The sequence below is a fragment of the Babylonia areolata genome, chromosome 30 (genome assembly GCF_041734735.1).
Source record: "Babylonia areolata isolate BAREFJ2019XMU chromosome 30, ASM4173473v1, whole genome shotgun sequence".
Classification (NCBI taxonomy): Eukaryota; Metazoa; Mollusca; class Gastropoda; order Neogastropoda; family Buccinidae; genus Babylonia; species Babylonia areolata.
The window spans coordinates 12880821-12895040 of record NC_134905.1 but is presented as its reverse complement, the minus strand read 5'-3'; the positions used below and the strand labels follow the sequence as shown (position 1 = coordinate 12895040).

The window sequence follows — 14220 nt, the reverse complement described above, 5'->3', positions numbered from 1 at the left end:
TGGGGTGGTGTTATAGTTACTGAAACTATCACCACTACTACACTATACAGTCACTAATGTCAACACTGATTGACTGAACGATTGGTCAAGTAGTTAGTTGATTTTTTTATTATTTATTTATTTTTATAAATAATATACATTTTTTCCCTTTCTATTTGTTCTTTTTTTTCTTTTAATGCTTATTAGTCATTGATGTTACTGTTTCTTCGTACTGTATATTGTATACATGTCTTTACAAAATCAAAAACAAAACAAAAGTTAAAGAAAAAAACAAAAACATGTTGGGGTGGAGCCAGGGTCAAGTGACATGAACTGCCCACAGCTCTGGAGTGTAATCCTGATGAAGCACCTGGTGCGTCCGCAAGTCGTCCTCAGCGGTGAATGTCTCACTACACACAAGGCAGGACAATGGCTTCACTTCTGAGTGGGTCTTAATGTGTCTCTTCAGATCCTCCTCTTGTCTGAAAGCCTTGTTGCAAACGCCACACGTAAAGGGCTTCTGGACACGGTTGTTTGTCTTGTGTTTGACAAAGTGGCCTTCATCACACTGAAAGGGTTGCTCGGAGTGGATCTTTTCGTGAGTCTCCAAGTGGACTTGCTCAGTGAACGTTGTCCCACAAACATCACAGGGAAAGGATGGCTGCCCTGTAACGGTTATTTCGTGTCTCTCTTGTTGATCTTCGTCAGTGGACGTGTTTTTGCCACCATCACGCACAAGGTGGTTTTGACCAACATGGGTTTTCCTGTGCCTCTTCAAGCTACATTCCCTCGTGAAAGTTCTGCTGCACACATCACACGCAAAGGGCTTCTCTCCGGCGTGAGTCATCTTGTGTCTTTTCAGGTAGCGTTCCTCTGTGTACGTCTTGTTGCAGACATCGCACAGGAAGGGTTTGTCGTCAGCGTGGGTCATCTTGTGCCTCTTCAGGTCCCCGGCTTGGCGGAAATCCTTGCTGCACACGTCGCACAGGTAGGGTCTCTCCCCGGTGTGGATCCTCTTGTGTGTCTTTAAGCTGAACGCGTGTGCAAAGGCTTTGTGGCAAAAATCACAGGCGAATGGTTTAGCTCCTGAGTGGGTCACCTTGTGTATTTTCAAATCGCTCTCCCTTCTGAACGTTTTGCAGCATACATCACAAAGGAAGTACTTCTCCCCAGTGTGAATCATCTTATGTGCCCGCAGGTGCGCTGGCCGTTTGAACGTCTTCCTGCACACGTTACATGTGAAGAATTTCCGACCAGCGTGGATCATTTTGTGCATGTCCAAGAGAAATGCCTGAGTGAAGACTCTGTTGCATATGTCACACCTGAGGATTTCCTGAGGGGCAGGGGAGACTGTCCTTGCGGAGACTGCTGACCGTTCCACCGTAGAAAGTGGACATGAGGTGGACAGACATCCTTCCCGCTTCTGCAACATCCAAGTACAGGGCAATGGAATATCCTGGGACAGTATTACAATACAAATTAGGAGGAAGGTGGCATAATGGTTGACACACTCATTTGCCTAAACACAGTCCGTGAGGGTCTGTTTTCGAATCCTGCTCTCACCCTTTCTCTTAAGTTTGACTGGAAAATCAAACTGAGCGTCTAGTCATCCAAATGAGATGATAAACCGATACAACTTGCTGCACTGAAAAAGAACCAATGGCAATGAGAGTGTTGTCCTCTGGCAAAATTCTGTCGACGAAATCTACTCAAATACGCAAATATATACATACATACATACATATATATATATATATATATATATATATATATATATATATATATATATATATATATATGCATGCACTCAAGGCCTCACTAAGCACGTTGGGTTATGCTGCTGGTCAGGCATCTGCCTAGCAGATGTGGTGTTGTGTATATATGGATTTGTCTGAACGCAGTGACGCCTTCTTAAGTAACAGAACTGAATGAACTGAACTGTTCTGTTTGAGACCACTCATTAAAACTGATGTCTGGTTGCAGGGAGTGGGTTTTTCCAGTGACACCTCCTTGAGAAAATAAAACCTGAAACTTGAAATGGGCCACACAAAATATGCTTGTCAGCTTTCTGTGAAATCTGTTGTCACTACTCTGATGACTCTAACCATACTAAGAAACAGGAAACAACAGAAAAAACAAGCTTGCTATAAAATGAAAAAAAAAGTAAAGAAAAAAAGTCAGCAGAATATTTTTCAGAGTTTGCATTTTCCCCTCACCTCGAAGAATATTTCATCATTAAGATGTTGAGTACAGTTTTAAATTGACTCACTTCGTTTATTCTTTTTTATTTATGGATCTATCAAATTCTTTGTAGAATAAACATGATCTTTTCCATAAAAAATTCTGCAAGTTATTACATATTCTTTGCATTATTTAAGTGCCACTCACTCTCAGTCTGTAATCATTGCCCTGGCTGGCATGAATACTTTGAACTGAACTGAACTGAGCTGAACTGAATTAAGTAGCGCTGCATATATTTCTGTTTGCATCCCAAGACCTAGACTAGCAATGTATCAAAAATTGATAAGAGTATGAGTGAGAATGTGTGTGTGTGTGTGTGTGTGTGTGTGTGTGTGTGTGTGTGTGTGTGTGCGCGCGCATATGGATGAGAGAGAGGTATATCATATACTCATGCACACAAGTGTATGTGAATGACCATGCATGTGAGTGCATGTGAAGCCATGCAAATATGTGCATGCTCTTTCACACTTTGTTTAATATGAAAAAAAAAACAACCCTGAAGATTATTAGATACCTTCTCATGTTCATATGGCAACATGCCAGTGACGCAACATGTCAGTGATGCAACATGTCAAGTGATGCAACATGTCAAGTGACACATGTCAGTGATGCAAAGCAACATGTCAGTGACGCAACAAGTCAGTGATGCAAAGCAACATGTCAGTGACGCAAGGCAACATGCTTGTGATGCATCATGTCAGATACACATGTCAGTGATGCAAAGCAACATGCCAGTGATGCAACATGTGAGTGACGCAACATGTCAGTGATGCAAAGCAACATGGCAGTGATGCAAAACAACATGGCAGTGATGCAAAACAACATGGCAGTGACGCTACATGGCAGTGACGCAACATGTCAATGATACAAAGCAACATGCCAGTGATGCAACATGTGAGTGACGCAACATGTCAGTGATACAAAGCAACATGGCAGTGATACTACATGTCAGTGATGCAACATGCCAATGATGCAACATGTCAGTGACGCAAAGAAACATGCCAATGATGCAACATGTCAGTGACGCAAAGCAACATGCTAGTGATGCAACATGTCAGTGATACAAAGCAACATGGCAGTGACGCTACATGTCAGTGATGCAACATGTCAGTGATGCAAAGCAACATGCCAGTGATGCAACATGTCAGTGATACAAAGCAACATGCCAATGACACATGTCGGCAAGACATGTCAGTGATGCAAACCAACATGCCAGTGATGCAACATGTCAGTGACACAACATGTCAGTGATGCAAAGCAACATGCCAGTGACACATGTCGGTGAGACATGTCAGTGATGCAAAGCAACATGCCAGTGATGCAACATGTCAGTGACACAACATGTCAGTGATGCAAAGCAACATGGCAGTGACGCTACATGCCAGTGATACAACATGTCAGTGATGCAACATGCCCATGATGCAACATGTCAGTGATGCAAAGCAACATGCCAATGATGCAACATGTCAGTGACGCAAAGCAACATGCCAATGACGCAATATGTCAGTGACATAACATGTCAGTGACGCAACATGTTAGTGACGCAAAGCAACATGCCAGCGATGGAACATGTCAGTGACACAACATGTCAGTGACACAATGAATATGTCAGCACCGCAACATTCCAGTAACACATCATGTCAGTAATGCAACATGCCAGTGACACAACATGTCAAGTGACGCAACATGTCAAGTGATGCAGCATGCCAGGGACGCAATATGCCAGTGATGCAACATGTCAGTGACACATGTCAGTGATGCAGAGCAACACGCCAGTAACACAACATCATGAACATGTCAGTGACGCAACATGCCAGTGACGCAAAGCAACATGTCAGTGACACAACATGTCACTGATACAACATGTCAGTGACACAAAGCAACATGCCAGTGATGCAAAGCAACATGCCAGTGACGCTACATGCCAGTGATACAACATGTCAGTGATGCAATGTGCGAATGAAGGAACATGTCACTGACACGAAGCAACATGCCAAATAAGCAACATGTAAGTGACGCAAAGCAACATGCCAGTGACGCAACATGTCAGTGACACAACATGCCAGTGATGCAACATGTCAGTGACACAATATGTCAGCGACGCAACATTCCAGTGACACAACATCTCAGTAATGCAACATGCCAGTGACACAACATGTCAAGTGACGCAACACGCTAGTGACACAACATGTCAGTGACGCAACATGTCAGTGACACAACATGTCAGTGACACAAAGCAACATGTCAGGGACGCAACATGCCAGGGATGCAACATGTCAGTGATGCAAAGCAACACGCTAGTGACACAACATGTCAGTGACGGAACATGTCAGTGATGCAAAGCAACATGCCAGTGACGCTACATGCCAGTGATGCAACATGCCAATTAAGCAACATGTAAGTGCCGCAAAGCAACATGCCAATGATCCAACATGTCACTGACGCAAAGCAACATGCCAATTAAGCAACATGTAAGTGCCGCAAAGCAACATGCCAATGATCCAACATGTCACTGATGCAAAGCAACATGCCAGCGACGGAACATGTCAGTGACACAACATGCCAGTGATGCAACGTGTCAGTGACACAACATGCCAGTGATGCAACGTGTCAGTGACACAATAATGTCAGCGACGCAACATTCCAGTGACACAACATGCCAGGGACGCAACATGCCTGTGATGCAACATGTCAGTGACACATATTAGTGATGCAAAGCAACACGCCAGTGACACAACGTGTCAGTGACACAAAGCAACATGTCAGTGACACAACATGTCAGGGATGCAACATGCCTGTGATGCAACATGTCAGTGACACATATTAGTGATGCAAAGCAACACGCCAGTGACACAACATGTCAGTGACACAAAGCAACATGTCAGTGACACAAAGCAACATGCCAGTGATGCAACATGTCAGTGACACAAAGCAACATGTCAGTGACACAACATGTTGGTGACACAACATGTCAAGTGACACAACATGTCAGTGCAATATGTCAGTGACGCAACATGTCAGTGATGCAATGCAACATGTCAATGACACAACATGTTAAGTAACGCAACATGTCAAATGACACAACATGTCAGTGAAGATCTATACTCACACTGTTCTGACAGCACTCAGACTGCCCTCCTGCAACACAGAGACAACACCATGAAAACTTGTTTGTTGTTGCTGTCTGGCCAGTGACGACGTTCTGCATTTCTTGATCTTTGTTCAAATTAACTTTCTGACGTGACGATAAACAGAGGTCCTGTGTGCAGCATACACTTCATGCATTTTTAAAAAAAACACCCCAAAACCACCGCAACGAAAGGTTATTCCATGGCTAATTCCCCACCAATATACTTGTGTAGGTCCATGCGTGATTGAAACCAGTCTGAATGACACAGGAAATGAATGATAAGCGCCTAAAGACAGCTGGCAGTCTGCTCTACCCAGGTAGGCAGCCTGTTGTGAATATCATAACTGCCTTCGTAAAGCAGCTTGGTCTCTGACTGAAGATAGGAACTGTATACTGTCAAGTATAAAAAACAATGTAAGTATCAGTAATAATAACGACAAACATCTGTTTGAACCAAGTCAACACTGGGGGGTAAACCACTGCCAGCACTCTGTACTTCAGTCTGTGTATGGTTTGAAGACAAAGTTAACAAAGAACAAAATAAATGACTGCAAATAAAAGAAAAAGAAGAAGTTAAAAACAGAGGAAAAGTGGATATTCAAAAAAGTTAAAGAACAACAGAAAAAAATGCATGTACAGAGTTAAAACACAGAGAAAAATAAATAACACAAGAAACTTAAGAATTTAAACAAAACAAAACAAACAAACAAAAAATGGAGGCGGAGGAGGGGGGTGGGGGGTTGATGGTACAGAACAAAAAATAAAATAACTCATTCAGTTTCTCCCCCATGTTTTGTCCATAATCACATTTTTTCTCTTCTTTTTATTAAAAAAATTACTACTACTACTACTAATAATAATAATAACAATAATAAACACCACTTGTTACATAAGCAATCAAAAGCTTTGAGAACATTTATTCTATTATGCTGTTTTGTCACAAAATTTACAAACCTTCCCAAACCCTATTCAAGGTTCACAGACACAAACAACAAAGGATTTGATCTTTATTTGAATAAAATGGTTTCTATTGAAAAAAAATTAAAATCATAAAAGGTTCACAAACTTTCAAGAACTGGTAAACAGTACTTCATCTACTTACCTACAACTCACAAACTTTTTTGCTTTGTTTTTGTTTTTGGTAAAGCTTTTTTTTCTTTTTTAAAGCCTTTTCATCCTCATCATCCCCATCCTCATCTATGACTTACATATGTATAACTTTACAATGTATGGTATTGTATTTTACTGTGCTGTATTCTATATTGTATTACATAACATCGCATAACGTCGCATTGCATTGTACTGTATAGTATTGTATTGTAATGCATTGTACTGAACTGAACTGTACTGTGCTGTGCTGTGCTGTACTGTATTGAATCATATATCGTATCATATCATATCATGTATATCAAATTGTATTGTATTGTATTGTAGTACTCTTTTGTCACAACATATTTCTCTGTGAAATTTGGGCTGCTGTCCCAAGGAAGAGCATACTGCTATACTGTGAGTGCCATCTTTTCTTCTTCTGTTTTTATCTTTCTTTTGTTTTTCTGCTTGCAAGTGTATGTGTTTTCCTATCAAAGAGGATTTTTTCTACAAAATTTTTGCCAGGAACTACCCTTTTGTTGCCTTTTAAGTGTATTAAGTGCATGCTGCACAGAGAACTTTGGTTTATCGTCTCGTCCGAGTGATTATTTTTCTACAGTGAAGAAGAATTTGGTTTTGATTATCATCCATAGTCAGTTTATAGATTTCTTGCATTGAAGACATCCATTGTGTTTATGATATACTAATATCTGGACTGGACTTTGCATCAGGACTTTGCATCGACATATTCTCGTTAAAAGTCCTGGTTATTGTGACCGTGGTGTGTTGTGACATGTTCCAAAGAAAAATACCACTTAAACACACAAATAATAATGTTTATGGCAAATTGCAGTGGCTAAAATCAACACCTAATACATATAAGGATTAAAAATACTATTTAAACCAACATATAATTATGTTCATGCCAAATTGCAGTGGCCAAAGTCAACACCTAATCCATATGTAGGAATTTTCCTGAACTCTCAGTTTATCATTCAGGGAATTAGATGCATTCACGGAAAAAACAACAACCAAAAACCACCCTCATAATTTCATTGAATAAAGTAGAATATATAAATGAAAAAAAAAATCACCTGTGTTTGTATGCTGATCCTGTCTTGTCCATTCAGGCTCTGGTTTTTCATGAACAACATCCACTTCAACTTTCACTGGCACTTGTTCTTCAAGAACGCTGATTTCAACCTTGACTGCTACTGGCTCTTTCACCAAGTCTGCCTCAACCATCCTTGGTTCTTCAAAGACTTCAAGTTTTGCTGGAATCTGACCACTGTCGAGATCAACCTCGGATTTTACCACCGTTGGTTCTTCTGCGATGTCAAGCTCAATCTTGACTTCTGACAACATCAGCTCGTCATGGGAAGCCATTGGAAAAACCCACTCCCTGCAACCAGACATCAGTTTTAATGAGTGGTCTCAAACAGAACAGTTCAGTTCATTCAGTTCTGTTACTTAAGAAGGCGTCACTGCGTTTGGACAAATCCATATGTGTACACTACACCACATCTGCTGAGCAGATGCCTGACTAGCAGTGTAACCCAACACGCTTAGTTAGGCCTTGAGAGAGAGAGAGAAAATTGCATAATGGATACATCATTTGATTAATGGATAATTAAATACACAAACAAATCAATAAATAGATAAAAAAACAAACGGATAACATTTCATGAAGATAAGCAGAGAGATAGTCAAATAAAATAAAATGTGGGAAAAGAAAAAAAGAAAAGAAAAAAAGACAGTAAATGAATAATGATAATAAATCGATAAACAAATAAGCAAATAAATGTAAATAAACATACAGACATGCACATACACACAAGCACAACACACACACACACACACACACACACACACACAACAGATATATATGCAACAAACATGCATTTTCATAGACATGAAGGCACAAACTAAAGTGCACAGGCATAGCACTACACATAAAAGCACACAAGCCCTGACACACACACACACACACTATCCCACACATTACCTTGCACCCCCCCCCCCCCCCCCACCAACACACACACACACACACACACATTCCAACATATCGTAGCTTCCACTGCACACACACACACACACACACATACACACACTCAAACAGAAAAACAATCATGAAGTTACTACTTATCTTCACCATAATAATAATCATTTATAATTATCTTCACCATAATAATAATCATTTATTGTCTTAAGATTCTTAGACCAGCTGACAAGGTAAAGTGGTAAGTGTCCAGAACCATGATCTTAGACTTGTGGAGTGATGCTCACTAACTGAAGACTGAGACTGATGAGACAATGATCCATGAGATAAGAGTTTCGGGAGAGCAGATAGCTACAACAAATTATGAATTTTATGCAAAATGAGAACAGATCTGTCAATCAACTGAGAAATCTATGATAAACTGCATAACAAAGTGAGAACAGATTTTTCAATCAACTGAGAAATTCATTGCATGCTCTGTGCGTGCTGCGTTCATGCACGCAGTGTTGTGTGTCCAACAAGGGCAAAGAGGGGAGTCTTTCCTCTTCTGTCTTGTCATCTCCCACTCTGGCGCCTTGTCAGATTAATAAATCAGTATTAGGTGAAAGATTGATGTATATATGATAATTAGGTGAAAGACTGACATAGGTTATATATATATATATATCTACAACTTGCCACACTTAGTGCTGATAGACTATCACACACAGTCACTGGCATGGCGGGGATCTTATTCTGTCAGCTGCATGGGCTCTCACTTCAAACACTAACTGGCTTTAATCTGTTTGTCATGCTGTTTTATTGGATAACAAGTCGTCCACATAACTATAGATGCCTAAACTTTTTCTCTATGCCACATTCTTTCCAGCAAAGTTTGTGGGAAAAATTTTTTAGACACACACACACACACACAACACACACACACATACATGCACACTCACAAACACACACAGTGATGAGTGATGGCATAGCATTAACATGTGCGCCTTGGAAGCGAGAGAATCTGAGCGCATGGCATTGAATCCAACACTCGCCAATCTTTTCTTCTCCTCCACTAGACCTTGAATCATGGGCTGGATGCTAGCCATTCAGTTGAGATAATAAACTGAGGTCCCATAAGTGGCATGCACTTAAATCAGGTAAAAGAACCCAAGGCAACAAAAGGGTTGTCCCTGGTAAAATTCTGTGGAAAAGGAAAACACACTAGCAGGTAAAAAAAAAAAAAAAAAAAAGAAGGGGTGGGGGAATGGCGTTGCTCTGTTGCTACTTGCTCTCCTTGGGGAGAACAGCCTGAATTTCACACAGAGAAATATGTTGTGACAAACAGTAATTTGGTAAAACAACACACACACATACACACACAGAGACACACACACACACATGTGCACACACACAATCATGTGCACACACTCACACAGACACACAAGTACACAGACTCATTCAGCACAAGAAAGTGAGTTAGAAAAGTTTTGTACATGTTACTCATGCAAACAATGACAGCTTTTTACCTTGACACAGGGTGTCAAGTGGGATAAGAATTTTTCAGACTTGCCTTGCACCAAGCATCCCCAGAACAATTTCTGGGACATGGTAGATTAAGATGTTTGTTTGCTTTTTTTTTTTTTTAACTATTAAATCAATTTATACTATTTAATTCATTTCAATTTGTCTGCTTTCTTTAAATAAATCATTGTTCTCCAAAATGTTCAAAACTGTTGACTTTTTTTGAATCTATAAATATCTTCTTTTTCTTTTTTTTTCTTTTTTTTCAAATGGTAAGCTGCAACAAGCAGTATAAACTTCTACTGCTTTTCATAAGAACATTGAAACAATCTGCAATAAGATGCCTTTTGATAATAAATAAATAAATAACATGAGCACAGTATGTTCAAATGGCTGAAAGTTGTGATTCTTGTTTGCTAAGTTGGTACACCGTACAGCACCAAGTTCACATTCTAGATGTTGTGAGTGTAAATGACAAACATGCAAATATATTGCCATTTTGGCAGCCCATATCTGAATGTGGTGTCAGAGAAGTGTCAGGCAGGTCCTCCCAATTTTCTGACACGGTTCTTCTTCCTTACACTAATGTGGAAATCCCAAGTCTCTGGGCAAAGGCCCCACAGTAACTAGAGTTTTACAACTTTTAGCTGACAAAAAAAAAACACACAAAAAAACACACACAAAAAAACAACAACAAAACAACAACAAAGAAAAACAAACACTTGGATGTTCACCAGCTGGGCCAGTCCAGCAAGAATAAAAGTCACTGGTCATACACCTGAACAGTACAGAAACAGCCTTCAACACTTCTTTCCTGTGGGGCTGGGGTGGAGGCTCACAGCTAAAAATAGTTATCTCCACTGACATTATCTGAGGTGGATGTCAACATTAAACCAGAAAAATGTTGCTGAAAAAAGCCCCAGGCTGCTTTCTTTGAACAAAGTATTCTTTTTCTTCTTCGTTGTTGTGGGCCCACAATCATACAAATTGATTATTCTGGCACCTAAAATTCTGGCAATTCCCACCCCTAATTTAATCAACATTTTCACTCATATATTCAAGGTTATTTTTCAAAGACAAAAAAACACGACAATGCATTTGTTAACATACATGATTTCCCCCACTATTCACACACACACACACACACACACACAGATACATATATATATATTCACAATTTGTAGGAGCAGTATAGTGTATTTGAACGGTTTTTCAGTTTCAGCTTCATGGAGATGTATGAGCGTGTGGTCTGACCCATACACATCTGATGTAAATAAATAAATAAATAAATAACAATGGGATGCTTCAAGTTCGACTATCGCTGACACTCCACACATAATACTTTTCATTCTTTAGTTTTATGTAAAAATTAACCGTGAATTAGAAAATGCAAAGCTTTTTTCCACGACATACTTTGCACAGGCATATAATTGCATATGTGTCTGAAAAAACATTGCCTGAAAAATCTGAATGGATTCAGTTTGTGGTGTGATCTCTTCGACTATCACTTCGTGCACTCACCGATCAACCGGAAGCGTTACGACAAAAAGGGGCGTAACTGTTGTGTAGTTTCCATTTTCGATTCCACACATTGTTACCCGTGTTTCCTCCGATGCGTGAACACTGCAGTCGTCTAGTCTAATGATGCACACAATATAGCAATCAAATAAAACACCCAGCAAAATCTGTTGGCAGCATTTTCTTCTCACCCATAATTATCCTGTCCTGACCACGGTTAGTGTCCTGACCAAGCAAAAGACAAGACCCAGAAGTGACGTCTGCGACGTACACAACCAGCCTTACCAACCATCGAGCTCAATATTTTTTCTATCAGCTCAATGTTACCAAAAGATACACTCTCGTTCATACACCAAAGCGGAAGGGTGAGTGAGCGCTAAGTTTCGACTGATGTAGAACTCGGTAGAAGCCCTTAACACAAAGTTGTCAATGCGTTTTGCCTCCATAACTTCTTGTACAGATTTGAGGAATTCCTTTAACAGATTCTCAGTCTTTATAGTCTGCAGTGTCGGGTGTCGGTTGTCATTTTTCATGATGTGTGCAACGCTGAGAGCATGCATGCATGAATAAAAATGAAACGAAATAAAATCGAAGCCTCCCCCCCCCCCCCCCCCCACCAAAAAAAAAAAGAAAAAAAAAGAAGTGGTGGAGAAGACATGCTTAAGTTTCTTTAGGACTGCCTGCGCCGCCGTTGAGAGAGGATGCACATGCTTAAAAATATAATTTTCAGCCAACCTGACGACATTCAGTTCATGAAAGTATGGAAACCGGTTCAAGGGACATGACTGATAAACATCAAACTGCTGCTTATTATGTTAGGTTGTCTACCCTGCTCCAATATTCGACATTCCTCTGGTGCAGAGATAAGAAGGAGAATTATTACATTATAACGTTGGAAAATACAACTTAACTGAGGCCAGTTCAATTTTCCACGCTTCACCTCCCCCTGCTTATTTTATTGATATGAATAAAATTAAAATGAATAGTGAATAAAATGAAATAAACCAAAAAGTTAATTATGATTCATTAGTTGGTTGACTGATAATAATGGTTGATGATAATAATGATAATGATATAATCATTATCAGTATTATTGTTATTGTTATTACTATTATTATCATTGTGTTGCTGTTAACTTTGGGATGGGGTTGTTTTGGGGCATCGAACCGACCGTAATTATTTATGTATATGTATATATGAAAAATCAAGTTTATATATATATATATATATATATATATATATATATAGAGAGAGAGAGAGAGAGAGAGAGAGAGAGAGAGAGAGAGAGAAGTAATAACTAACCAAAAACAAAAACAAAAAAACAAAAAATCGACGGCATCGCCAAAGAATATTTTTCTCGGTCCTGGAAACAAATTGGAATTACGGCACCCGGCGACAAATTTACATGGATTATTGATTGTTTGTTCTGGTTGCTAAAGCTATGTTCTTGTTTCCTGTTGTTTGTTTTTGTTTTTTGTTTTTAGTTTTTACTGTCTGTCGTTCTATCTGAAAGCCCTGGCCCTTTCTCACATGTATTATTGTATTACTCTTTTTCGTCACAACAGATTTCTCTCAGTGTGTGAAATTCGGGTTCAGTTGCTTTCCCCAGGGAGAGCGCGTCGCTACAGTGAGAGCGCTACCTTTTTTTTTTTTTTTTTTCCTAACTGCAGTTTTTTTGTGGGTTTTTTCCCCATCAATGTGGATTTTTCTACAGAATTTTGCCAGGGACAATCCTTTTGATGCCGTGTGGGTTCTTTACATGCGCTAAGTGCATGCTGCACACTGGGACGTCGGTTTGTCGTCTCATCCGATCGAATGACTCGCTAGCGTCCAGGTCACCATGCACTCAATGTGGAGGGGGAGAAAATACTGGCGACTGTGCCGGGATTCGAACCAGTGCGCTCAGATTTCTCTCGCTTCCTAGGCGGACGCGTTACTTCCAGGCCAACTCTACACTCGTGTTTTTATGTCTCTCTTCCTTTTCTTTCTATGCACGTACGCTTTCGAATAGCAGAAACCAAGGATGTAAGTTTTAACAGTATTCTTTTGTTGGTTTTTTGTTTGTTTGTTTGTTTGTTTTCAGAAAATAATAGGTTGAATTTAATGGTGTTTCGGCGGATTCTATAATACCTAGATAAACATTTTTGTCTGATGCTTTCAAGAAATGGGCACACAAGCAAATAGTCAACACTCGTCAACAATGTCGTTTGTGGAACATTTATCACAGATTCCTTCATTTCTGAGTAATTTGTCAAAACGCAGTCTATTAACAGGCAAAGGATTATTAGTTGTTCTAAACTTAACTAACTCAATTACACAATTATTTGGCAGCACTGTAAAATAACCATATTGGCCAAAGTTTGGTGTAAACATCCTGAAACTGATCAACTGATATGCATAGTACCGTTATCGACATGTCTATACCAATCTTTCAAAAACTTATCTTTTAAACAACGTTTTACTTTCTGTTTGAACTATGTCGGATGTACATCAAAACTATGTTGGTTGAACTAGAAACAACTTAATCCAATTTCATTCAAGACAGTATGAATACTTTTCAAGTATTGGTTCTGATGCACGTTATCATTGTATAATCTAAAGAGACATCTATAAACAAGCGAAGACAGTTTAGACGTTCTTTGGTTTGTAACAAGCCTAAACCAAAACACTAGCATCCTGGATCTAACAGAGAGCACTGCAAGCAAGCACGATTCGCCTGTTCCTAAATCGCTTACTCTTTGATTGTTTGTAACACCACCCT

At 39.6% G+C, this 14220-nt stretch overlaps 1 protein-coding gene across 2 annotated transcripts; it reads right to left on the bottom strand.

The window, feature by feature from the left end:
* Window positions 1–296: 296 nt before the first annotated feature.
* On the bottom strand, window positions 297–11816 carry LOC143275570 (uncharacterized). 2 transcript variants are annotated; one of them, XM_076579770.1, is made up of 4 exons: window positions 11463–11816; window positions 7534–7841; window positions 5330–5358; window positions 297–1402 (listed from the first exon to the last, which is right to left on the bottom strand). In XM_076579770.1, the coding sequence occupies exons 1-4, from the start codon at window positions 11531–11533 to the stop codon at window positions 299–301; spliced, it is 1512 nt and encodes a 503-aa protein (XP_076435885.1). In that variant the 5' UTR covers window positions 11534–11816; the 3' UTR covers window positions 297–298. The 2 variants fall into 2 exon arrangements, with proteins under 2 accessions (XP_076435885.1, XP_076435886.1); XM_076579771.1 differs by lacking the exon at window positions 11463–11816 and adding an exon at window positions 11355–11430.
* Between the last annotated feature and the right edge of the window lie 2404 nt (window positions 11817–14220).

Excerpts from the sequence above, each read along its gene's own strand:
- LOC143275570 (XM_076579770.1), bottom strand. The coding sequence starts at position 11,533 with ATGTGTGGAATCGAAAATGGAAACTACACAACAGTTACGCCCCTTTTT. Across the intron at positions 7,842-11,462 it reads GTAACGCTTCCGGTTGATCG|GGAGTGGGTTTTTCCAATGG; the intron begins GTGAGTGCACGA and ends GTCTGGTTGCAG. Across the intron at positions 1,403-5,329 it reads CTGAGTGCTGTCAGAACAGT|AAGCGGGAAGGATGTCTGTC; the intron begins GTGAGTATAGAT and ends TGGATGTTGCAG.